The sequence below is a fragment of the Galeopterus variegatus genome, unplaced genomic scaffold (genome assembly GCF_000696425.1).
Source record: "Galeopterus variegatus unplaced genomic scaffold, G_variegatus-3.0.2 Scaffold5661, whole genome shotgun sequence".
In the NCBI taxonomy this organism is placed as follows: Eukaryota; Metazoa; Chordata; class Mammalia; order Dermoptera; family Cynocephalidae; genus Galeopterus; species Galeopterus variegatus.
In genome coordinates this window covers 135,372-160,813 of record NW_007731772.1, presented here as the reverse complement: position 1 = coordinate 160,813, position 25,442 = coordinate 135,372, and the positions used below count along the sequence as shown (strand labels likewise).

At 41.1% G+C, this 25,442-nt stretch overlaps 3 protein-coding genes across 6 annotated transcripts in view; 2 read left to right on the top strand and 1 right to left on the bottom strand.

The window, feature by feature from the left end:
- Nucleotides 1-265: 265 nt before the first annotated feature.
- Nucleotides 266-3,375, top strand: LOC103605222 (methyltransferase-like protein 23). The gene is made up of 4 exons (XM_008589807.1): nucleotides 266-367; nucleotides 2,446-2,683; nucleotides 2,762-2,846; nucleotides 3,004-3,375. The coding sequence occupies exons 1-4, from the start codon at nucleotides 284-286 to the stop codon at nucleotides 3,167-3,169; spliced, it is 573 nt and encodes a 190-aa protein (XP_008588029.1). The 5' UTR covers nucleotides 266-283; the 3' UTR covers nucleotides 3,170-3,375.
- Nucleotides 3,376-3,633: 258 nt separating this feature from the next.
- Nucleotides 3,634-7,113, bottom strand: SRSF2 (serine/arginine-rich splicing factor 2). 4 transcript variants are annotated; one of them, XR_551777.1, is made up of 5 exons: nucleotides 6,501-7,032; nucleotides 5,866-6,176; nucleotides 5,485-5,588; nucleotides 4,569-4,666; nucleotides 3,634-4,067 (listed from the first exon to the last, which is right to left on the bottom strand). XR_551777.1 is itself a non-coding variant. In XM_008589805.1 (3 exons), exons 1-2 carry the CDS (start codon nucleotides 6,860-6,862, stop codon nucleotides 5,873-5,875), a joined length of 666 nt encoding a protein of 221 aa, XP_008588027.1. In that variant the 5' UTR covers nucleotides 6,863-7,113; the 3' UTR covers nucleotides 3,634-4,666; nucleotides 5,866-5,872. The 4 variants fall into 4 exon arrangements, 2 of the variants coding, with proteins under 2 accessions (XP_008588027.1, XP_008588028.1); XR_551776.1 differs by lacking the exon at nucleotides 5,485-5,588 and having other exon boundaries at nucleotides 6,501-7,076; XM_008589805.1 differs by lacking the exon at nucleotides 5,485-5,588 and having other exon boundaries at nucleotides 3,634-4,666; nucleotides 6,501-7,113.
- Nucleotides 7,114-7,700: 587 nt separating this feature from the next.
- MFSD11 (major facilitator superfamily domain containing 11) overlaps nucleotides 7,701-25,442 on the top strand; it is a 33,116-nt gene continuing 15,374 nt past the window's right edge. The window contains exons 1-8 of the mRNA XM_008589804.1: nucleotides 7,701-8,132; nucleotides 8,645-8,700; nucleotides 10,875-10,982; nucleotides 11,579-11,658; nucleotides 11,786-11,882; nucleotides 13,244-13,302; nucleotides 14,188-14,332; nucleotides 18,894-18,934. Coding sequence (XP_008588026.1) covers nucleotides 8,037-8,132; nucleotides 8,645-8,700; nucleotides 10,875-10,982; nucleotides 11,579-11,658; nucleotides 11,786-11,882; nucleotides 13,244-13,302; nucleotides 14,188-14,332; nucleotides 18,894-18,934 — 682 coding nt within the window. The 5' untranslated portion in view covers nucleotides 7,701-8,036. The remainder of the gene's footprint in view (nucleotides 8,133-8,644; nucleotides 8,701-10,874; nucleotides 10,983-11,578; nucleotides 11,659-11,785; nucleotides 11,883-13,243; nucleotides 13,303-14,187; nucleotides 14,333-18,893; nucleotides 18,935-25,442) is intronic.

The following is a 25,442-nucleotide window of genomic DNA, read 5'->3' as shown; positions in this document are numbered from 1 at the left end:
TGCTTCATGAATGAGAGCTACATTACAAGTATAAAAATGGTCTCTGATACTCAGGCGCCAGATAATTACTTGTTGAATGAGTGCTGTGAAGAGTGCTTATCATGTGGCATTGTAGTTTTATATCCCACAGGTTGTGAACTGAAGAGCAGGACTGTCATTTTTGTGTTGGATGCCAGTGCCTGACACAATAATTGCTGTATAAATAAATATTCCATCTTACAGCAGATAAGTTACTTACGGCATACAAAAAAATTCTTTTCAGGTCCTGCACCTCCAATATGGGATGTACGTTTGGCCCTGTGCTGTGGTCCTGGCCCAGTACCTGTGGTTTCACAGAAGATCTCTTCCAGGCAAGGCTGTCTTAGAGGTACATGTGCCCCTGAAGTTTCCAAAGCCCTGGGTTATGTTCAGATTTAAATCTACATGCTCATTATTAGCTTTTGTTAAATATTTTTGAATTGGGTGGTTTGGCTAGCTTGTAAGGTCTGTGAACTAAGAAAGCTTTTTGCTTTTTTTTTTTGGCTGCTGGCCTGTACAGGGACCTGAACCCTTGACCTTGGTGTTATCTAACCAACTGACCTAACTGGCCAGCCCATGTTTTTTACTTTTTAGAAGTGTTGTTTAAAGAAAAAAAAATGTGACAGAGACCATAGTCGGCCTACAAAGCCTAAAATATTTACTGTCTGATGTTTTACAATTTGCTGGCCCCTACTCTAAATGAACTCCATTGATTTTCTTGGCATTAGTTTGGGAAGCCATTTTTCTTGGTGTCCCGACAGGGTCATCCAGGCTCTACTGTAACACTTTGCAGTGCTTTTCACATTCAGGCTGCTATAACAAAATACCATAAAGGGTGGGTTGTAAATAGCAGATATTTCTCACAGTTCTGGAAGCTGGGAAGTGCAAGATCAAGACACCAGCAGATTTGGTGTCTGGTGAGGGCCTGAATTGTCTTTCTGTCACTTTCTGTATTCTCAATGGTGGAAGAAGGAAGGCAACTCTCCAGGGCCTCTTTTAAGAGCACTAATCTCATTCATGAGGGAGGCCTCATGATCTAATTGCCTCCCAAAGGCCCCACATCACATTGGGAATTAGGTTTTCAAGATAAGAATTTGGGTGGACACATTCAGACTGTAACGTAGTCATTTTCATTTTTGGAAATGTTGACTGCTGAAGGCTTCGAAAAATAAATTTTATCAAGGTTGCAGAGATAGTAAACTTTCACACTATGCTTAAACCCAAAGGCTGAGTAGACAAATTAGAAGTTTAAGAACATAATTGTCTAACTCTTTACTTTTGCAAAACTGTGTAAATGAAATGAAGGGTAGGATTTCACACACTTCTGGCCCAAAGTGGTTAGACCTTCAGAAAACAGAATCTCTATGTCCATCCTCAAGCTAGAAAACAGGAAGCTTGTATTTCAATCAATATAAATGCTAATACAGATGCTCAACATATGATAGGGTTACATCCCAATAAACCATCAGAAGTTGAAAATATTAAGTGGATGGGCTAGCCCGTGGCTCACTTGGGAGATCGTGGTGCTGACACCACCAAGTCAAGGGTAAAGATCCCCTTACCGATCATCTTAAAAAAAAAAAAAGAAAGAAATTAAGTGGAAAATGCATTTAATATACCTAACCTGCCAAACATTGTAGCTTAGCCTAGCCTACCTTAAACCTGCTCAGAACGCTTAAAACATAAAGCCTGTTTTATAATAGTGTTGAATGTCTAACATAATTTATTGAATACAGTACTGAAGTGTAGATTATACTGAATGGGTATCTTTTGCACCACTGTAAAGTAAAAAAATCCTAAATCAAACCTTGAAAAACTTTCAAGGCCCAGCTGGGAAATGTGTTGCAGACCTGTTAGGTAATAAAATTGGTACGGTAACTGAACAGCTGGCTGTACATGCAAGTCATCCTTCCAACACTGAGACCTGGCATCCTATAGAATTAGATGTTCCTTTACTTACAGGTCATGTTAAGAAAATTGAGTCATGACAGATGGAAGCCATGTGTCTCTAAACGACTTCCTTGTGCATAGCAATGAAATGATGAAACTGCTTGAGATACAGTACTGAATTTGGAAGCAATACATTTGTCAGTTGCAAAGTATAAGGCCCTTTAATATTGATATGGAAGTAAAACTGTATAATTTGTTCTTACTCTTTTACCCAGTAATTAGAGGAACCACAGGAATTAACTTGTAACAACTTCAAAGCCTAAGCTCCTTATACAGATGTTAATTATGGTACGTGTTATAGACATGACAAACCCACGGAGGTGCTTAAAAATTGACTCTGTACTTGTTAAAAATCCAACGAATGTGAAATTATCTGATGCAGTTCCAGTTTTTCTTGTGGCTGGCCAGTACAGGGATCTGAGCCCTTGACCTCTGAGCACAATTTTGAAATGTCATCTTTTAAACTTTTGTTACTAGATTGGAGCTGGAGTGAGCCTTCCAGGAATTTTGGCTGCAAAATGTGGTGCCAAAGTAATACTGTCAGACAGCTCAGAACTGCCTCACTGTCTAGAAATTTGCCGACAAAGCTGCCAAATAAATAACCTGCCACAGGTACATGTTGTAGGCCTAACATGGGGTCACATATCTCGGGATCTTCTGGCACTACCACCACAAGATATTATTCTTGCATCTGATGTATTCTTTGAACCAGAAGGTAAACTTTTTTACTCAACAGTAAATTTGGCCAGAGATGCACAGTAGTGGAATCTATTAAGAAGTCCTTTCTTCTCAGATTTTGAAGATATTTTAACTACAGTATACTTTTTGATGGAGAAGAACCCCAATGTCCAATTGTGGTGTACTTATCAGGTTAGAAGGTAAGTGTGAATAATCCTGGTTTACTCTCAATTTTATTAAATAGGCAACTTGAGCCTTACTACCCACCCTAATGCTTAAAGATAAAATATTATCTGAAGCAAAACAGAAAAGGCAGGATTTTTTTTTTGGAAAAAAAAAAATTTATTTTTTTTTCAGTGCTGACTGGTCACTTGAAGCTTTGCTCTACAAGTGGGATCTGAAATGTGTCCATATTCCTCTGGAGTCTTTTGATGCAGACAAGGAAGATATAGCAGAATCTGCCCTTCCAGGAAGACACACTGTTGAAATGCTGGTCATCTCCTTTGCAAAAAACAATTTCTGAATTATACCTACAAGCCTTTCTGGGACAATGTCAATGCCGATTAGCAAACCGCCATGTAAACTAAGATCCGATCACTTCACCTTGAGAGAAAATGCAGTGGGCTTGAAGATGCACAAGTCTGCTGGCCTTAGATTGTCATGTGTCACCTAGACAACACTCATGGGTAACAACAATGAAAAGAAAAATTAAAACATCTATGGAAAAAAGGACTTGGGTTGTTCCTTAGTTACTAAAATAGGGCATAAAACAGATTGAGAAGGAGATAGGGATAGTGACAACCTGAAGAAAGTGCTACCTTAAAGCACTGAAAAATTTTAGGTGAACTGGCATTTCCACTTTTTAACTTAGTAAATTAAGTACTAAACATTTCACTTTCACACTATACAGTAATATTCACAAGATAATTGCATAGGTCTTTTTAAATAAATGGGAAAAAAATGACCAAGACATATTCTGAGAAGAGCTAACACCAAAAAAACATTTTAATTAAACTACAGAAACAATGGTTATAGTACAGAATATTCATAAGCAAAGATACACCATGTTTTAAGTACTTACAAAGTTACAAACCATTTGCTTCCTTAACATTTTCCATATTTTAAGTTCATACATGAAGATATGATCAGATTTACCATTTTTGGGGGGAGGGGGAAAAAAGGTGTATTTATCACCAGCTAGATGTGCTCACTGTATGCTCCGTTATTTATATGCAAGGCCCGGGTGACTGGAAGTGCAGTTGTCAGGCATTTTAATAAACTGGACAGCCATTTGTTTCTGCACGACAAGGCATCTTTACACAGGAGCAATCAGGAGAAAACAGGAAACAGCCAAGCACTCTGCACTGCAACACGCCACCTTAACAGCTAACCAGCATTACTCAACTGCTACACAACTGCGCCTAGTGCACAAAAATACATAAGAGAAGAGATTAGAATTGTGTTTGGTAAACAATCCTTTCAAAAAAATCAAGTCTTTTCACCTGAAAAGTCTTTATACAAATTTGGGTTCAAATTACCATTTTAGACCTGAAGGTAAATAACATATACAAATTTACACCAACTTTTGTAGGTTTTTAATTTTAAGGAATGAAGGCAATGTTGAGTCAATCTCTTGACAGCTTTAGGCTGTATGTAATGGCTGCACACGTTTCCTTAAAAATCAGGAGGCCACAAATTAGGTTACCAATCTGTTTAATTTCAAACAAAAAAAGTCAGCACTATATAAACAAAAATGAAATTTTACCTCAAACATCCAATCCAATAATGAAATCTGAAGTCGTTCACCTCACTAAATTACAAGAAATTTGAATAACAGCAACAAAATGGCACATAAAATGAAGCTTGCCACCTGAGGCAAAGCTTAAAACAAGTAAAAAGTTAGACAAATGTTACAAAATAACCTTTTCAATAGCCAGTTGCTTGTTCCAAAGATTCTTCCACGGACTGAGTATGTGGTCCTTTTCCCCCAAGTCCTCCATTACGTTGCTTGCTGATACATCTAGGTTTAAAAAGAAATAAGTTCAGTTTACCTTCCTTCCATTACTATGAAGATACCAAGGGTGCATCTGGTTTCAGTTTCAGGCATGTACTAAGGCTCTGGTGAAACGAGTAGGTTACAGTAAGGTTCCACCCAGCCACTATTTTTTTAAAGGCCCAATTAGGAAATTATCACAAAGGCTACCATCAGCATTTATGAGTTCGAACTTGTGTTCTTGGCCAAATAACCAAGGTAAAAAAAAAGTAAGGTTGTTCCTTAGTTACTAAAATAGGGCATAAAACAGATTGAGAAGGAGATAGGGATAGTGACAACCTGAAGAAAGTGCTACCTTAAAGCACTGAAAAATTTTAGGTGAACTGGCATTTCCACTTTTTAACTTAGTAAATTAAGTACTAAACATTTCGGGAAAAAAAAAAAAAAAAAAAAAAAAAAAAAAAAAAAAAAAAAAAAAAAAAAAAGAAGGGGGTCTGTATCAAACAAAAAGTTGAAATTAGAAAATTAGTCTATATTTTAGATAAACTTTTCAAGTGAAACACTTGGCAATTGAGAATAACTAGTGCTTTAATATCTGAGCTATGTAGGGCCCTTTCCTTTTAAAAAATAGGACCAAACAATTTGAGAGTTAAAGACACACTATCCTTTCCCCACCCAGTGCAAATACCTGTAAGTTTTCTTTTGAGGTTCCAAAAGTTCATTGCTTTTTATTGCAATTCGTTTGCCACATCCATCAGAATATAAACTCCCAGTCAGTACAACAATAGTTGAACTGATTGTTTTTCTCTAAGAGGATAGTGCATCTTTAACATTTAAAGACAAACCTGCTCCAATACACGCCCACAGAAACTGGTCCCTGGAGGATCAGCCAAATCAGTTAAAATCTGCAATACTGGCCAATATTCTTTTATCAAACAGGAGACCGCAGCTTTAAAGGGGGAAAATGCAGACGTTGGATAAAAACAGCAAGAAATAGTCATTTTCATTAATAGGTCTCAAACAGTTTATGAAACAGCCATTATCATCTAAGTTTCATACACATCCTTTCTGCAGACCCCTCACTTCAGTATCACTCCCAAAACCTGAGTAACCTCAAGAGCAGTACTCCTTGCATTTGGAGTCACTTTTATATCAATACGGCTCAAAAACCTACTCCAAACCCCATTATGAATTAGGATTGTGTCTCGGATCCCCATAGACATTACCATTTTCTTAAGAGGACACCGCTCCTTCCTCTTCAGGAGACTTGGGGGGACTCTTGGATCGCGACCTGGACTTGGACTCCCTCTTGGACACGGGGGGAGGACTCCTGGACCTAGATCTGGACCTGGATCGCGAACGAGATCTGGAGACCGACGAGGACTTGGACTTGGACCTTCGCGCAGATCTGGATTTGGAAGTCGACCGAGAGCGAGAGCGAGTGCGGGACCGAGACTTCGAGCGGCTGTAGCGAGATCGGCTGCGGGACCTGGATCGGCTCCGACTCCGGGATCGGCTGCGGCGACGCCGCCTAGGGCTGCAGGCGGGACAAGCAGCACATCAGGGTTAATTCAAGGCAGCCGACCGGCCCCGCCCGCGCGCTCCCGCCCAGGCCGCCATTATCTCGCCGCCAGACGCCATTTCGCTCGTCGCGAGGCGGGGTCTTCGCCCTACCTCCCCGGCCCCGCAGCTGCCCAGGTCACAGGGGGGACGAGCCCGCACTGTGGTTCGAGGGTCGAAGGTCGCGGATGCGCGACGAGCGCGCCCCGCACCACGTGCTCCGCCCGTGGACCTTTGTGAGATATCTCGGGCCTCCTGCCCCGCCTCCCGCGGCTTCCCGAAAGCCCACCGCCCCGTTTACCTGCGGCTGCGGCGTCCGCAGCCGCCGCCCCCGTACCTACGGGGTGGCGGGCCCCGGCGGCTATGGTGCGAGTCCGGGGGGCGGCCGTAGCGCGCCATCTGCACCCGCAGCTCGCGGCCGTCCAGCACGGCCCCGTCCATGGCGTCCATGGCGTCCTCGGCGTCGCGCTTGTCATGGAAGCGCACGAAAGCGAAGCCACGGGACTCCTTGGTGTAGCGGTCCCGCGGGATGTACACGTCGCCGACGCGCCCGTACTTCTCGAAGACGCGCCTCAGCGTGTCGGGAGAGGTGCGGTAGGTCAGGTTGTCCACCTTGAGGGAGGTCATACCCTCCACATCGGGAGGGGGACGGCCGTAGCTCATGGCTCTGAGAGGCGGCCCGGGCCCTGCGAGTTGGCGCCGGCTTCCTCAGGTCAGGGCAGTGCGACGCCGCACCTCTTCTCTGGCAGTTGCCTCCCGCGTGGGAACGCTGGGAACGGCCGGGTGGGAGAGGCCAGCAGACAAACAGTACCAACGAGCGCACCTGAGCAGCAACTGGGCGGGCGGCCGGCCCCAACGCTCGTTTATATCCCGCCTCGACAAAATGGCGCCCGCGCCACCCGGAAATGAATCCTCTGATTGGCTCACCGCGTCCCGAACCGTACCCTCGCTGCCGCGCGCCCCGCCCCTGCCTGGTGCGCCTGCGTAGATCCCGGCGGGCGGGCCGAAAAGCGCGGAGTCACTGCTGGCGGGAGGGGGAGCAGAATATGTGGGCAGTTGGAAAGCCCGCGAAACGCCCTTTCCGCCTGCGAGGCTGGGCGAGAGCGCACGGGCAGGAGGAAGAGGAGGTGCTCCCCACCTGGGCCCCGCCTTCTTTTCATGCCAGTATCCCAGTTCCCCTCAGCTTTTCTCCTCAGCCCCGCCTCAGGGGGGGTACTGCTCCCCCATTTTCCTTTCTGTGTCCCCGGCCTCCTCAGAACCCACTACGTCGTCTCGAGGAGCCCTCTCTTAGTTCCCAACTGCTCTTCACTGGAGTCCGCTCCCCATACCCCCTTCGCCTGGACCCCGCGTGCTCAGCCGGCCGCCCTCACCAGGGGGGGTGGGGAGCCCTCGCGCCGCGCCTGCGCGTCCCGGGCCGTCCAGGACTACATTTCCCGGCGGGCCGGGCGGCCGGCTCTGCGGCTGCGGTAACGTGACCCGGTCCCCTGACTGGCGGTGAGTCAGGGCCCGGTGGGCGGGGCCGCGCCGGCAGCTGCTCCTCACCCTTGGACCCTTAATCCCCCCGCGGGTCCCTCAACCTGGATCTTCCTCGGGTGTCGGGTTCTTCCCTGCTCGGGTCGTATCCTAGGAATGTCCTGACTTAGCCCGTGGGGAGAACTTCACCCCGAGCCCAGGATTCCGAGCCGAGAAGTGGAAGTTGAGAGCCTGGCCGCCTTGCTCCCGGATCTGACCCGGCCTGTCGCGTCTCATTTCTTTCCCCAGGATTGTCAGTGTGTCTCGCTCCCAGGAGAGCTGACTGCCCTGGGCTGCTGCTGACCTCCGGCAGAGCTGAGCCAGAATGTCCCCGGAATCTAAAAAGCTGTTCAACATCATTATTTTAGGAGTTGCTTTTATGTTTATATTCACTGCCTTTCAAACTTGTGGAAATGTGGCGGTGAGTTGGAATCTGTTCTCCCTCCTTTGAAGTGCTGCCTGTCATAGCGCGTTCCCAAAATGACAATAAACGTTAATTGTATCTAATAGCACGCTTAAATTGTACCTTTTATTTTCCTACCTAGCCTTTCTCGTTTTATGATTAGGTTTGATTATGTGTGTCAGACGTTCCTCCTTTATGGGGTTTTAAACATTGCTGTTTATTTCTCCGATTTGATTTGGTGTTTGGAAGTTGACTTATTTAATTCTTGGCTGTGTTAAGATCTACTTTAGTACTGGGGGGTTAATGAAATAAAACCCAAGGCATAGTTATAGCTGGTGGCCCCCCCTTCCCTGTCACTGGTTTGTCTTTTCCAGTTCTGTTGTCTTTTTATTTTCTTACAGTAAACTTTCAGTATTAAGGATTAACCATGGTTAATTTTGACTTTATTCTCTGAGTACTTGGAGTCGGACTTTCCAAAGGGGAGGGAGATCGCAAAACGATTTTGTTGATTAGTTTTATTTTCCACACAGCAAACTGTCATCAGGAGCTTAAATAGCACAGATTTTCACGGCAGTGGATATACCAGGTAATCGTACTATGTGATTGCTTTAACTTTACATGAAATAGCAGTTGCTTAAATCTCATCAGAATCACCAGCAATAAAATACTGTGGTTGAATTAGTAGTGATTGCCTTTTTCTTCTCGGTATCTAGACTATTTGGGAGAACATAGTAGAACGAAGGTGATGAGTTTAGGTTTCCTGTGGAATTAGACATTGGGTTTCAAATTTGGCTTTATCTTAGGCCAGTTTCCTTGCTCAAGTGATATACGTGAAGCACTTGGCACAGTGCATGACATTTAATAAGCACTCAAGTGTTGTCACGATTACATTTTCCCAATCCTAAACAGAAGATGGTTTATGTGATTCTTGGAACATTTGGTCTTCCCATTTTTGTAACTTCATAGCAATTAATACCTTTTTTTTTTTTTTTGGTGCTGGCTAATATGGGGATCCAGACCCTTACCTTGGTGTTGTAACACTGTAGGGCTCTAACCAACTGAGCTAACCATCTAGCCACTACCTTTTTTTTTTTGCTGGTGGCTGTACAATTTAGTACTTTCATCAGGAGCTTTTAGATTTTTGTTGAGATGTTAGTCCCAATTCTACAGATGAAGAAAATGAAAAGACCTTCATGAGTCACTAGTACCTTGTGATGATTGGAGCTAGGAATGTAACACGTACATGTATATAAATACACACAGGTTTTCTTTTATTTTTATTTTGGCGTCTGGCCTGTACAGGGATCCGAATCTGTGACCTGGGTGTTATAAGGCTGCACTCTAACCAACTGAGCTAACCAGCCATCCCTAATTTATTTTTTAATTGGCAAATAAAAATTGTATGTATTTATCACTTACACCATGTTTTGAAATATGTATACATTGTGGAATAGCTAAATCAAGCTACACAAACAGGTTTCTTAATTTCTCTGTAGTTAGGATATTAGGTCATGCTCCTCCTCCCCTGCAACTCTTCTTATTTGGTTCTTTATCACCTATCTTAAACCTTGTATATGATACCTGAGAAGAGAGGGTAATTTTTATTTTTCTAAGTGATTAATTATACCACAGCTTTTTGTACTGCTTTGTCTTCTACAGAACAAATTTGTATTCGAAAGAACAAATGAAAGAACATATTTGATATTTGAGACATTCATAGAAGCCAAAGAGTTACTTACTTGGGATTTATAAATAGTGACTAGTAATTAATTCAGGACCCTCAAATGGTTTTAGTCACACTTTGTACAAGGTATATGTCCTAGGGCTGGGTCAGTAGTAACTGAATAATGTTCTAGTGAGACCACTGAGTCAAATAAATTTTGGTTTAAGCAAGTTATAATTCTTTGCTTGTTATTTATAGCACAGAAATGTCACGCAGTTGCCAGGATTTGTAGGCTTAGTTTGTGGAGCAGACTGGATGACTAGGGCCTCTGGAATCAGATTGCCAGGGATGGGATCCTGGCTCGCCATTCACCCACCTAGACTTCGAGCAAGTTACTTAATTCCACTATATTTCAGCTTTCTTTTCTGTAAAATGAGGATAATAACAATACCTTGTTCCTAGAACTGTTAGGATTAAAAGGGAAAATATATATAAAGTATTTGACACAGTGTCTGTTATATGTTAGCTGTTATTATAATTTAGCAGTAAAGTTGATCCTTGAACAATGCAGTAGCTAAGGGTGATGACCCTCAAAGCAGTAGAAAATCCATGTATAACTTTCCCCGCAGTGTTGTTACTTAAGTAGTTAAGTAACTTAAGTAGTTAAGTACTTAGTTAGCCGGGTGGAACCTACACATAAGAAAAATCAGCCTTCCCTTACTTGGGTTCCACATCCGTGAATGTTGTGTCTTTCATCTGTGGATGTAGAACCCGCATATAAGTGGACTTGTGCAGTTCAAACCCATGTTGTGCATGGTCCACTGTACATTAAAAACATGTTGTCTTAGGCAAACTGACTCAAGGAAACATTTGATGGGACTTTAATATTTTGTACAAATGAAAGCTTTTGTATGGTATTCATATGAAATATTTTAATTTAATGATACAACTTAATATAATTACTATAAATTCTGACTAAAGAATATGAATGTTTATTGCAAAATCTGTAGACTCAAACTAGACTTTAAGAAGTGAGGTTTTGAGACAGTGCTTAAGAGTTTTGTTTTTTTTTTCCCTTTGGTGTGTTATGAATGTAGCATGGCAATTATTTATGGAGTTTTCTCTGCTTCAAATTTAATTACACCATCGGTGGTTGCCATTATAGGACCTCAACTCGCTATGTTTGCCAGTGGTTTATTTTACAGGTGAGTAGTGTAATCTTCTTTTGCTCATTTTATTAGAACACTTTCAGCATCTTTCAAGCACACAGTAAACTTTGAACAAGAACTTGCAGACTTAGATTGAATAAAATATAAGTGGTGTTTTAGGGATTTAGGCCTCTACCTGTTGCTAAGGGATATACCATATTGTTCTAATGTGATGGAATGTATGTATATCTACTTTTGTTTTACTATTAATAAACATAGTATCAAAAAATCCTTTTCCATGAGGGTTGAAAAGAACATCCCATGAAATAATTGTATTTTCTAACAAGTTGACTAACCAGGATTCCAGTAAAATGAACTAAACATTTTGTTGGGCTCTGGAGCTACAGTTCCATCATGTGCTAAGCTTTTGGCAAAGGCCATTTCAAACCCATAAAACGTCTGATGTTACAAATTTGAAATTGTGAATTAAGAAATGAATAGGTCACATATGTCCCTTTTTTCAAAACTAGAGAGGTCCTTTACAGGTTGAATTTTAAAAGAAGAGAACCCTGAGAACTGATTCCTAGAAGGCATGATTAGCATTCTATTTCAGGTATTGTTTGACTGTAATCCGTTGACCTGTTATATTTTAGCATGTACATTGCCGTTTTTATCCAGCCTTTCCCATGGTCCTTCTACACAGCCTCTGTTTTCATTGGAATTGCAGCTGCTGGTGAGCATTTTGGTTTTTATCTTATCTGTTTTCTTTTCTGAGGCCTTTCTAAAGGTATCATTTATGTGTTTAGTATGTAATGCTAAGTGATTTCATTCTTTTGATAAACTTCTGGTTTGAATTTTAGTACTTTGGACATCACAAGGAAACTGCCTGACAATAAATTCAGATGAGTACACTATTGGAAGAAACAGTGGAATTTTCTGGGCACTCCTGCAGTCTAGGTAATAATGCTTTTGGAGCTCAATCTTTCCTTTGATTGATTTAATCTTTTTTTTTTTTTCGATAACACCTAGTTTTTAAGTCTCTGTTTTGTTGAAAATACAGATTTTCCATGATATTTAAGTTAAGTTCCTAGCTGAATATGATACAGATTTAAAACTTTATAGAATTACTTGAAATGAATGGGCCTACCCCATTGTAACTTCTTAGTAGTAAATACAAAATATTAATCTCCATATATTTAGCATCTGCTATGTTTTGGAGATGATTGTTTTTTTTTTTTAAGTCGGGTCCTTAATTTCACATAATTCTCACACAATCTCATGAGATGAGAAGGTATTAGATATTATCTCCATTGTATAGATGAGAAAACAGAGAGACTTAAACGTTAAGTAACTTATCCAGTTTAGGGCCGAGCCCGTGGCGCACTCGGGAGAGTGCGGCACTGGGAGCGTAGCGACGCTCCCACCAGGGGTTCGGATCCTATATAGGACTGGCTGGTGCGTTGAGCGCGGTGTGGGCGACACCACACCAAGGGGTTGCGTTCCCCTTACGCGTCACGAAAAAGACAAAAAATAAAATAAAATAAAATAAAACTTATCCAGTTTAAACCATCATTGTCTGGACTCCAAAGGCTACATCCTTCACATGGAGCTACACCACCTGGTAGCAGTTAACAAATATACTACAATTCAAAAGTGAGACTAATTATATCAAGAACGAACAATATAGCATATTATATATTTCCTAAGAGAAAAGCAAAAACAGTCATCATCCTGCTTATGACTGCTGGATTTCAGGAATCTGAAGATTTACCTTCAAGGATCTTGCCTCAAATTTTGGCCTTGACAAGGCTTAACAGGTGCAAATGTTTAGTTTTAAGGGGTTGTATATTAAGAAACAGCAGTGTAAGTGAATGATTCCTTCCCTGGGAAAGTATGCTGAATAAAGTGTCTGATAGGATGCAGATAACGAAATTATAGGTTTTTTAAAATTTAGGATTTTAGAAGTAGCATAAGTTTGTTTCTAAGGAATTACTTTCAGAGTTCCAATACATCACGTGTTTCAAAGTGAGTCAGGTCTTTTTTTTTTTTTGAGTCAAGTCTTCTTTGAGGGACAGCTCTGAGTCAGGCGGCTGTCACATGGAGGGTGTCTGAATTCCATCTGGGTCAGTTAAGTTTTTCAGAAAGTCAGGGTGGAGTTGATGCTTCTAAATGACCTACGGCAGGTAGATACTTTAAAAATTATGTAGTGCACATGCTCTCTCTCTCTCAGTAAATAATGGGAATAATTGCTTTTTTTAAAAAAAACATAAATATTAAGATAATTTCCCGATATCCTTCCCTCCCTCTTTTTCCCCCAGCTTATTCTTTGGAAATCTCTACATATATTTTGCCTGGCAAGGGAAAACTCAAATATCAGGTTTGTTTTATTCACTTTGCTTTATTCAGATATGTTCAAAGCATAATAGCATTTCCACAAAAATACTCATTGTTGCTTTATTCAAACATTATCCTAATGAACCTTGGTACTTCAAATCTCAAATTTTACCTTTTACTAAACTTTTTACTTGGATTATATTACTAAAGTAGGATTATGGTTTATGACTGTGCTTCAGGAGGCATCTCAAGGTATGAAAGAAGGTTTTGCTGTGTGCGAGTGCAGTAGTCTGTCATCAGAAGACTTGAACGCTCAGTTGTTTTATCTGTACATTTCTTTGATAAGAATATTATTAAGTTCTTGTGTTGTTTTCTTTTGGTTTATTAGTATTTTCTAACTGAAAGACAAAGGTGGAAGTATTCTATTTATCTCCTCGCCCTAAGTTTTTACTGATGCATTAAAGTAAAAATTTAATGAGGAAATGTTTTGATGGTATAAGCAACCCTGGACATAGTACTAATTTTGGAATTGTTTGGTAGATGCTATCTACTTTTTTCTTTTTTTTTTCTCTCCTAGAGAGTGACCGAAGAACAGTGTTTATTGCCCTGACGGTGATTAGCCTTGTGGGGACAGTTCTGTTCTTTCTCATTCGGAAAAAAGATGACCGGTAAGGGGATCTTAACCCTTGACTTGGTGTTGTCAGCACCACGCTCAGCCAGTGAGCAAACCGGCCATCCCTATATGGGATCCGAACCCGTGGCCTTGGTGTTCTCAGCACCGCACTCTCCCGAGTGAGCCGCGGGCCGGCCCAAAGTAAAAATTTAATGAGGAAATGTTTTGATGGTATAAGCAACCCTGGACATAGTACTAATTTTGGAATTGTTTGGTAGATGCTATCTACTTTTTTCTTTTTTTTTTCTCTCCTAGAGAGTGACCGAAGAACAGTGTTTATTGCCCTGACGGTGATTAGCCTTGTGGGGACAGTTCTGTTCTTTCTCATTCGGAAACCAGATTCTGAAAATGTCCTGGGGGAAGATGAATCTTCTGATGATCAGGACATGGAAGTCAACGAGTAAGAAGTTGGAAATATTCCTTTCTATATTAAAATAGATTTTGAGTAATCTGGTCTAGAGATTACCAACCTGTTTAGCCAACTGGTATCTGATACTTTGTGTAGGTTACCAGGGGCATGACATGAGGGAAAAGTTTTCAAGCAAATAAGAAAAGGAAGAAGATAAAGGGGAATCTGTGAGGAAGGAAGAAAGAAAAGGTCAACAGAAGAAGAGAGGTAGTGGAAAGGTATCCTGGGAATTTAAGTATATTCCCAGCTTTGCCACTGACGCATGTGTGGCTCTAGACAGTAGCAGTAGTCCCGTCAATGTCTCTAGGCCTCAGTTTCCTCAGTCAGTTCAGCAGATGCCCTGGGTGTTTTTATATGCAAGGATATGGGCTTATAAAGTGAAATAGAAAATAGTCTTTGCCCTCAGTTACTGTTTCTGTGGTCCAGGTCTAAAGTTTTCCAATTCTTGTGGTCTGAGTGAGTGGCAGGGCCATCACCAGTTGTCACAGATGAGCCCTGGTTGTGACCAGGCTCTTGCTCATGGTACCTGGCTCTTACACTAACTTATGCACGTGGTATTCCCCAAAGTAGTATGTAGCCCTATGTTTTTGTAAAACAAGTATATAGCACAATGTTTTTGTAAAAATTGTGAATTACCTGAGCGCATTGCAATTGTAAGTGACACTATTTACAACATCACAGGCAATTTCTCTGCAGTATCATGTAGAATTGAGGAATGGGAAATGAGAAATGAATCTTTGCCACCCTTGTTTTGCATTGTTAATTGACAATTTATGAAGATTGCCTTACAGCGTTTTATCTGTTGTTAAAACTTTTGCATTGAGCATTCTGTACTGTCTTTTTAATCCAGAAAGGGTCTAAAATTCTTCAGTTATAAAATCATTAAGTGTTCAAAATTTGCACTGTTTGTTTAAAGCAAAAGAAAGGTGGTACTTTGGTTTAGATATATAAGTATATATGTGTGTGTGTTTGTATATGTATGTATTACATATATACATTTTTTTTTAACACAAACCAGTAGATACTGGAGAAAAGGTCTGTCTGTGAAGATGAATACCACAAATTCAACAAAAATTAAACATCCATTAATTCAGCAAATGTTAGGTGTTGGTGCTGTGGAGAGAGACACAAGCCACCCCTGTTTTCAAGGAACTTGGCTGCTGAGTGGAGGAGACAGACAGGGATTATGTAACTGTGATGAGTTGTGCAGTTCTTACAAATACTGCTCAGTCTTTTTAGCATTCTGCCTTCCTGAGTTGTCTCCCAAACTTGGAGCCTCTGTATCTTTGTTCTACATATAGCCTGGAGTTATATGCCAGCCTTCTTCTAAACCTGGGAGATATAGGAGTGAACAAGACAGCTAAATCCCTGTTCTCAGGGGACTTAATTTTAGAGGGGGTGGTGGACAATTCACATGTAAGAAAATATCAAAGTAAGTGTTAGGGAGACAGTGAAAGAGGGGGTGGTGCTGGAGAGCCGGGTGGCTCCCTGAGACCTGCCTGGTGAGGAGTAAAGATCAGAGAATGGTCATTGCCAAGGCCAGGTAGTAGATGGGGGACAGGTGGACCCCCAGCTTGCAAGGATGAGGGAGTGGAAGTGGGAGTGTCTGCGGTAGGCAGAGTTAGATTAGGGATATGCATCTTATTCTTGGTGTGATTAGAAGCCATTTGAGGGTATAAGTAGGACCTGATTTTAAAGGATCCCACTTAAAGGTCTCACAGAAAATTATCTGAAGGTGCAAAAAGGCAGCTCGATATCTGTCTTTTACCTCAAGTGCTTAGTTTACATCTCTGAGGATCTGTAGAAATGCCTGGTAATCTCTAGGCATTCTGCATTAGCAGTTGCCTCTGTGCTCCCTCCCTCCCCCTGCCTTCATCCCTCCTTTCTTGCCTGCCTCCCCTCCCTTCCCTTTCTTTCTGTCCTTTCTCCTTCCCCCTATATCTGAGTGACTCAGATATTCCAGGCTTTGTTTGGAGGACACTGCGTTGAACAAAACAAATAGAAGTTTGTGCATTCATGGAGCTCACTTTCTAGTGGGGGACATACTGGCCAGCTACCAAAAAGAGAAAAAAAAAGGGACAAAAAATTTAGCCGGAGACAGAGAGAAAAGAAAGAAAATTGTGTTTTGATTTTTTTTTTTTTTTTAAAAGATGACCGGTAAGGGGATCTTAACCCTTGGCTTGATGTTGTCAGCACCACGCTCAGCCAGTGAGCGAACCGGCCATCCCTATATGGGATCCGAACCCGGGGCCTTGGTGTTAACAGCACCGCACTCTCCTGAGTGAGCCACGGGCCGGCCCATGTTTTGATTTTTAACAGGTTTATTGAGATATAACTCATAGACCATACAACCCACCCATTTAAAAGTACAATTCAATGCTTTTTAGTATATGGTATTCACGGAGTTGTGTATTCATTATTACAACCAATTTTAGTACATTTTCGTTACCCCAAAAAGGAGCCTTGTACCCCTTAGCCATCTGCTATTTTATCAGCACCATGCTCTAACCAACTGAACTTTAGCCAACCCCCATGTAGTATTTTAACTAGGACAAGTATAAAGCAGGGAATGGGTACAGAAGTATGGGTTGAGTGTGGAGCGTTTGCAGTTATAGACAGCATTGCTAGGGAAGGCTGAGAAGGTAACATTTAGGTCAAGACCTGAAAGAGGTGAGCTAGTTGTGGTTTTTACTCTGGAGTGAGATGGGAAGCCATTGGAAAGTCTGAAAGAGGACTGTAATGATCTAACCTAATGTTAAACTTTGACCCACACAAAGCTGAGGTACTGGGGGTTGTCTTATTTTAGAATTCTTGTACTAAAAATGCCTTCCTTTAATACCTCACTGAATTTAATTGGAAGTGATTTGTAGCTGAGTTGATTGTACTATTTTGATAGTCTGTAGAGTATGAATCAGTTCCTGCTTACTTGGGGCCCGAAGTGTAAAATATTGGAATCCTACATTGGATCCTATCCAAGTACGAGATGAGGGTACTACCAATGGAAGGCCTGAGTTTTATGGTGTGCAAAAAGTTTTTCTGTTAGAACATACTACCTTTTTCGTGTCAGTAATTTATTTGTTAAGTCAACTGGATCTTCATTAGGTTTATTTTTATAAGCAATATTATTTAAAGATATGAGAGAAGTAGACTTGGCTGGTAGGGTAAGAAATGTAATCTTTTTTTTTTTTTGAGCGGTAAGGGGATCTCAACCCTTGACTTGGTGTTGTCAGCACCATTCTCAGCCAGTGAGCACACCGGCCATCCCTATATAGGATCCGAATCTGTGGCCTTGGCGTTATCAGCACCGCACTCTCCCGAGTGAGCCACGGGGCTGGCCGAGAAATGTAATCTTTTAAAAACTTTCTCACCATGATCTTATTAACAATTATATTTTAAATTATACTATATCATTTAATTCCCACAGGTAAGTGGTAGTGTTCTTATTTTACCAATGAGGAAATAAAACTTATAGAAATAAAGTCACTTGTCTAAAATCACATGATTAATAATTGGCAAAGCCAGGTCTCTGACTCCAAAGCCCATATTTTTTTTTTTTTTTTTTTTTGTCTTTTTCTGTGTCCGGCAATGGATCGCAACCCTCAGTGTTGCCTCCGCACCGGACCAGGGACCGGCAACGGGACCGCAACCCTCGGCGCTGCCCCCGCGCCCCGCTCAGCCAGTGAGTGGGAACTGGTCTGCATGTGGGATCCGAACCCTCGGGCGGGAGCGCCGCTGCCGTGCTTCCCAAGCGGCGCACTTATCCAGTGCGCCACCGGGCCGGCCCAAAAGCCCATATTTTTAACCAATAGATTATTCTGCATCCCAACCATATCAAACAGAGGGTAGTAACGGTTTTGAAGACTTTCAGTGCTAAGGAACTTACTTTTTATTACATAGTAGGGTGGTGGAAAATCAAGTACTCACAGATTATATTTGTAGTCAGAAAGCAGCAGGATAGAGGGTATTTTTGTCCTGGCTTGAGTATCATTTCTGAAAAAGATGTGTGTGAGTATGTGCAATAAATTTAATATAAAAGAATTGTCTCCCATTGTTAGGAATAAAGATGTGCTCAGGTGGCATTTTTTTTTTTTTTTAATTTTACTTTTTAATTTTTTTTCCTTTTTGTCTTTTTTTGTGACCGGCAATGGATCACAACCCTCAGTGTCGCGCCCGCACCGGACCGGGGCCGGCAACGGGATTGCAACCCTCAGTGTTGCGCCTGCACCTCGCTCAGCCAGTGAGCGGCCGGTCTGTATGTGGGATCCAAACCCTCGGCGGGAGCGCTGCTGCGCTCCCAAGCGGCGCACTGTAGCAGTGCGCCACCGGGCCAGCCCCTCTCAGGTGGCATTTTAAACACATTCTCTGAACCAAGGATGTGTGGGCTGTGAAGGGACACTCGGGAGTGAGGTGCATTGACAGTCACTGGAAATGTTTGCCAGACCATGCAGAGGACAGAGCTTTTACAAACTTAAGTGAAAATGTGATGGTATTTTTGTTTCCTTTTTAAGTTTCAAGGGAACAAACTTTTGTTTTTTAAATTTTATTTTCTCAGGTCTGCCCAGAACAATATGACAAAGGCAGTAGATGCATTTAGTAAGTATTTTCTGTATCTGAACTGCAAGAACTGTTCAGGAACAACTTCAGCATTTGCCTTTTCCCTTTTCCCTGGTAACTTTGAACTTTGGATTGACGATACCCCAGTGTGTTTGTTTTTCCAGGTATGCTGCTCTGAAATACATTAGCCTTCTCCCTAAATCTCTCTCTAATGTGGGGGTGTGAGGGACAGATGCTAATATGACTGCCCACCTGAGCATGTGTGTGAGGGAGGCCAGAGGAGGCCGTAAAGCACACAGGCTCTCGGGAGCTGGGAGTCTACTGGAAGTCAGCACGGGAAGGAAGAGCAGATTGCTTGTCATCCCTCAGAGCCAGGCAGTAGCTCCCCTGGCCCAGTAGCTAGTGAGAACAATTGTGCTCATCCACTGAGAGTTCTTACTGGCCAAGGACTCTGCTAAACTCTATATGTTTTACTTTATGTAATTCTCACAACAATTCTGTGAGTATCCTATAATGTATACCTACCATTATGTTCATTTATAGAAGAAAAAACCAAGGCTTAGAGAAATAAAATAATTTACCCAAAGTCAACCAGCTAGTAGTAGGTGGCTGAGCTGGTGTTCAAGCCCAAACAGTCAGAAGGTAGAGACAGCGATTCTCATAATGGGATCTATGGTTCCTTCAGAGACAGGCAGCCGTGGCTTCTGACTCCGTTGAGTTCCATTTGCTTCTGCTTACAGTTGTCTCAGCTTCTTTCTCTCCAGAAGAGAGAATCTGACTGAGGCGGTTACTCTCCCGCAGGGAGCAGCCTTTTGGGGCCATGTTTTTTTAGTAAGCCCATTGTAGGCCCTTGGGCCTTATGACCTCATGACCTTAAGTACTTGTGACTAGTGTATAGGTTGCCTCCGGCTAGAGTGCAGATTCTTAATCTAATCAGCTGTGGCCTGGCTCAGATGACACAAACCATCACAACTTTTGGCTGAGGAATTCCTGCAGCCTCTTTTTTCAGAAGAGCTGTGGGCATCACAGACTGAGCCTTGCGTACATAGTATATCACTGTTAGAACTGTTCTGTCAGGCTTTTATACATTTCTTTCTTTCTTTTTTTTTTTTTTTTAAAGATGACCGGTAAGGGGATCTTAACCCTTGACTTGGTGTTGTCAGCACCACGCTCAGCCAGTGAGCGAACTGGCCATCCCTATGTGGGATCCGAACCCGGGGCCTTGGTGTTATCAGCACCGCACTCTCCCGAGTGAGCCACGGGCCGGCCCAAGGCTTTTATACATTTCTTATGTTTCAGGAATACATTAGTTATTATAAATTGGGCTACATGTGATAATTAAAAGGGATATAGCCCGACTCCCCTAGTAAGATGAGAGGTCACCACTGTCAAAGGTGGTCTGGCTTTCAGCTTTGCAGGTCTAGAAACTTGTCTGTCAGAAGACCTATTATTGACCAGAGAGGGGAAAGGACTGAAGAGGAATAAACTCACAGAAATGGCAGTTTAACAATTTATGATGGCATTTAACATTTTTTAAGGAGCCCTTGCATGGATATTCTCTTCTTGTTATCAGGGGTCTATCATTTCTTGTTATCAAGAGAGCCACATTGGCTTCCTTGGTGAGCATGGAGTCAGGAAAGGGAGGTTGATGACCTTCAGGCTAATGAGTGGTTCCCCAACCATGTCGAGGCTTGATGCAGCCTCCCTGCTCCATTACAGAACCCCCTCTGGCTGTCTGTTGGTGTTAACCAGAGTCAGGACAACCTCCTAGATGGATGGACAAACTTTGCCTCATCTCTCTTTGTAAAATGAGGCGCTAACACATTTATGGCTACATGCTTTTCATCATGGAGCTAGTTGATTACTTGATGGGATCGCGTTGTTATAGGATATTGGGCTGTCAGGTTTGAGTAGGGAGAAAGAAGGCAGCAGCCAGAAAAGGTCAGGCATATAACATGCTATAGGGGAAGCAGGTTTAGGGGATGGTTCCTGGACTGTTGGGGTGCACCATGAGGTTATGAGTTGGCGAGGGAGCCAAGAGCAAAGAGAGAAAGGAAGAATGGCAGAGCTTCATGTAGCCTGTGTGAGGGCCAGCGTTCATTTATTAATTAATCATGACATTCCTTCAGTTGGTGCTGTGATGAATATTGTACAGAGAAGGTTTCTACTGATTATCTAAAAGCACTTAGTTCCTGAACCGAGTGTATAAGTTTAATGTGATTCTAGGACATTTCAGTGAAATTTTTTAAAATTTATTTTTTGATCTTGACAAAACAGTGCTAAACTTCATCTGCTAGATTTAATGTCTGAAAACAGCCAAGAGGATTTTTAAAAAGGAGATGAGGGACTTATCCTGATGAACATTAAAATCTGTTACGAATATGAGGGCACTTCCACAAGTTCATGGAAAGCTTTGTATTATCTTTCAATTCTATTTTCCATGAATTTTTAGAAGTACCCTCATACATTTGAAAACATAAGAATAGCAAGACCAGTGGAACAAAGTCTAGAATCAGGTTCATGCCCATATAAGAATACAGAATATCATAAAAGTGCATCTTAAGTGCTGACTGCATAGAAAAATGTATAGATGCATACTTCTCCTTACACTAAAATTCTAGATAGATTAAAGATTAAATGTAAAAATGAAACAATAAAAGTAATTGAAGAAAATAATTGGGTGAGAAAAGACTTGCAGACAGGTAAATCAAACAATAAGGGAAAAGACTGTTCTTTGGTGAACTAAAATATAAAATTTTAGTCTATCAACACAACCTAACAAAGTTAAAACGGCAAGGAAGATCTGGGGACGGTATTTGCAGTATATGATGAAGGGCTGTTATGAACCAATGAGAAAAGCATTAACCCTCCAGTAAAAAATAGGTATTTTACAAATGTAGAAAAAATTATTGTAACTTATGTATAAAAAATGCATATTAGAAACAGTTTTCTACTGAATTTTTTTTTTTTTTTTTGGCGGCTGGCTGGTACAAGGAACTGAACCGTTGATCTTTGTGTTACAAGGCCGTAATCTAACCAACTGAGCTAACTGGCCAGCCTTTGAATTTCAAAAGATAAAAAACAATTTTCTGTATTATGAGGGGTAGGTACTTACACGTATAAGACCACACCACTGATAGGCTATATATTTGTATTACCTTGTGAAAAGTAATCTGTCAATATACTTTAAAAATGTTTATAATTTTGCCCCAGTGGAATAACCAGTTCCACTAATAAGATTATCCTCAGGAAATAATTAAGAATTTTTGCCAAGATTTAACTAATAATGGGTTTATATTAGTGAGAAATTGGAAATAATTGAAATATTCAACTGAAGCATTACATCTATGCAATAGATTACGCTAGCCATTAAAATGACCTCTGCAAAAGTTTTAAGATATTTGCTTTGTTATGTAAAAACAAATTATAAAATAACATATATAGTGGGATTTAATTTTATTTAAAAAAAAGCATGGAAAAAGTCGAAGAAGATTTATTAAGGTGTTAGATTATTATTTTTTTTAGTAGGATAGCTTTATTGAGGTGTAATTCACATACCATATGATTCACCCATTTAATTTAAACATTTCAGTGCAAATTCAGTACAGTTTATTATATCACAGAGTCGTGCAACTAACCATCACCACAATTTTAGAACATTTTCATCACTCCAGAAAGAATCCCTGTACCTATTAGCAGTCACTTCTCATTTCCATCCCCCTCCCACCCCTCACTTCCTGCCCCCATCCCTAGCCCTAGGCAACCATGACATTAACCTATTTTCTTTCTGTCTATAGATTTGCCTATTTTGGACGTTTCATATAAATGGAATTATATGATATTGTCTTTTTTTTTTTTTTTTTTTTTAAAGATGACCGGTAAGGGGATCTTAACCCTTGACTTGGTGTTGTCAGCACCGTGCTCACCCAGTGAGCTAACCGGCCATCCCTATATAGGATCCGAACCTGTGGCCTTGGTGTGTTATCAGCACCATACTCTCCCGAGTGAGCCACGGGCCGGCCCTGTCTTTTTTTTTTTTTAAAGATGATCAGTAAGGGGATCTTAACCCTTGACTTGGTGTTGTCAGCACCACACTCTCCCAAGTGAGCTAACCGGCCATCCCTATATAGGGATCTGAACCCGTGGCCTTGGTGTCATCAGCACCACACTCTCCCAAGTGAGCCATGGGCCGGCCCAGAAGAACAAAAGTTCTAATTTTTTTCCCTCTAGCTTTATTGAGATATAATAGATAAATAAAAATTGTATGTATTTATGGTGTACGACATGATGTTTTGATATATATATATATATATATACACACACACACATACATTGTGAAAAGATTACCACCATCAAGCTAATTAACATATCCATCACCTCACATAGTTATTATTTTTGTGTGTGTGATGAGAATATTTAAGATCTACTTAGCACATTTCAAGTGTGCAGTAGAGTATTATGAATTATAATCACCAAGCTGTACATTAGCTCTCCAGAACTTATTCATCCTGCCTATCTGAAACTTTATACTCATTAACCAACATCTCCCCATTTCCCCCATCCCCAGCCCTGGTAGCCACTGTTCTACTCTCTGTTTTTATGAGTTAGACCTTTTTACATTCCACATATAAGTGAGATCATGTAGTAGTTGTCTTTTTGTATCTGGCTTATTTTACTTAATGTATTGTTCTCCAAGTTCATTCATGTTGTCCCAAGAGGCAGGATTTCCTTCTTTTTTTATGGCTGAATAATATTCCTGTGTGTGTGTGTGTCTGTGTCTATACTACATTTTTTTAATCCATTCATCAAAGGGCACTTAGTTATTTTTATGTCTTGGCTCTCATGAATAATACTGCATTGAACATGGGAGTGCAGAGATCTCTTTCAGATACTGATTTCATTTCTTTTGGATGTATGTCCAGAAGTGGGATTGCTGGATCACAAGATAGTTCTGTTTTAAATTTTTTGAGGAACCCACATACTGTTTTCCATTATGGCAGTACTAATTTACATTCACACTAACAGTATACAAGGGTTCCTTTTTCTCCACATCCTCACCAACACTTGTTATCTTTTGTCTTTTTTTTTTTTTTTTCCTTTTTGTCTTTTTTCGTGACCGGCAACGGATCGCAACCCTCGGTGTTGCGCCCGCACCTCACTCAGCCAGTGAGCGGCCGGTCTGTATGTGGCATCCGAACCCTCAGCGGGAGCGCCGCCGCACTCCCAAGCGGCGCACTGTAGCAGTGTGCCACCGGGCCGGCCCATCTTTTGTCTTTTTGATAATAGCCATCTTCACAGCTGTGAGGGTATATCATTGTGGTTTTGATAAAAGTTTTTAATTTTTTTTTTCAAAGATGTCTGGTAAGGGGATCTTAACCCTTGACTTGGTGTTGTCAGCACTATGCTCTCCCAAGTGAGCTAACCGGCCATCCCTATATAGGGATTCGAACCCATGGCCTTGGTGTTATCAACACCACACTCTCCCAAGTGAGTCACGGGCCGGCCCAAAAGTTTTTAATTTTGATGAAGTTCGATTTATCTATTTTTTCTTTTGTCGTGTGTGCTTTTTGTGTCCTAAGAAGGTTTTGCCTAACCCCAGGCCACAAAAATTTACTTCTATATTTTCTTCTAAGAGTTTTATGGTATTACCTCCTAGATTTAGGACTGTGATCCAGTTGTAGTTAATCTGTGTGTATGGTGTGAGGTAGGAGTCCAACTTGGTTCTTTTGCATGTGGATATCCAGTTATCCTAGCTGAAAAGTCTGTTCCTTCTCCATTGAATTGTCGTCTTGCCATTGTTGAAAATCAATTGACTGTATATGTAAGAATTTATTTCTAGATATATACAGCTATCCTATGCTAGTACCATGCTGTGTTGATTACTGTACCTTTTGAAATTGGAAAGTGTAAGTCCTCCAATTTTGTTCTTTTGCAAGATTGTTTTGGCTCTTGAGGGTCCCTTGAATTTCCATATGATTTTTTGGGTCAATTTGTCAATTTCTGCAAATAGATTGTGTGTGTGTGTGTGTGTGTGTGTGTGTTCTTTTGCAAGATTGTTTTGGCTCTTGAGGGTCCCTTGAATTTCCATATGATTTTTTGGGTCAATTTGTCAATTTCTGCAAATAGATTGTGTGTGTGTGTGTGTGTGTTTTAATAGTATTTTTTAGAGCAATTTTAGGTTCATAGCAAACTTGAGCAGAAAGTATAGAGAGTTCCCATATACTCCGTACCCCCACACATGCATCACTTTCCTCTGTTATCAGCGTCCCCCAGCAGAGTGGTACTTGTGTTATAATTGATGAACCTACATTAACACATCATTATCACTCAAGGACCATGGTTTACATTAGGTTTCACTCTTGGTGTTGCACATTTTATGGATTTGGACAAATGTGTAATGATGTGTATTCACCATTGTAGTATTGTACAAGATGATGTTTTAGAATTTCTTTTTGTTAGCTAAATCTTATTATTCTGAAATGAACATGCTTTGCCAGTGTAATTTTTTTTTTTTTTTTTTTTTTTTTTTCCTTTTTTTTTTTTTTTT

What these genes read in the sequence shown, in the direction of transcription:
- LOC103605222 (XM_008589807.1), top strand. Translation starts at nt 284, where the DNA reads ATGTACGTTTGGCCCTGTGCTGTGGTCCTGGCCCAGTACCTGTGGTTT. An exon ending in CAGGCAAGGCTGTCTTAGAG is followed by an intron (nt 368 to 2,445) that starts GTACATGTGCCC and finishes TTTTGTTACTAG; the next exon opens with ATTGGAGCTGGAGTGAGCCT. An exon ending in TGTATTCTTTGAACCAGAAG is followed by an intron (nt 2,684 to 2,761) that starts GTAAACTTTTTT and finishes CTTTCTTCTCAG; the next exon opens with ATTTTGAAGATATTTTAACT.
- SRSF2 (XM_008589805.1), bottom strand. Translation starts at nt 6,862, where the DNA reads ATGAGCTACGGCCGTCCCCCTCCCGATGTGGAGGGTATGACCTCCCTC. An exon ending in TGCGGACGCCGCAGCCGCAG is followed by an intron (nt 6,177 to 6,500) that starts GTAAACGGGGCG and finishes TCCCGCCTGCAG; the next exon opens with CCCTAGGCGGCGTCGCCGCA.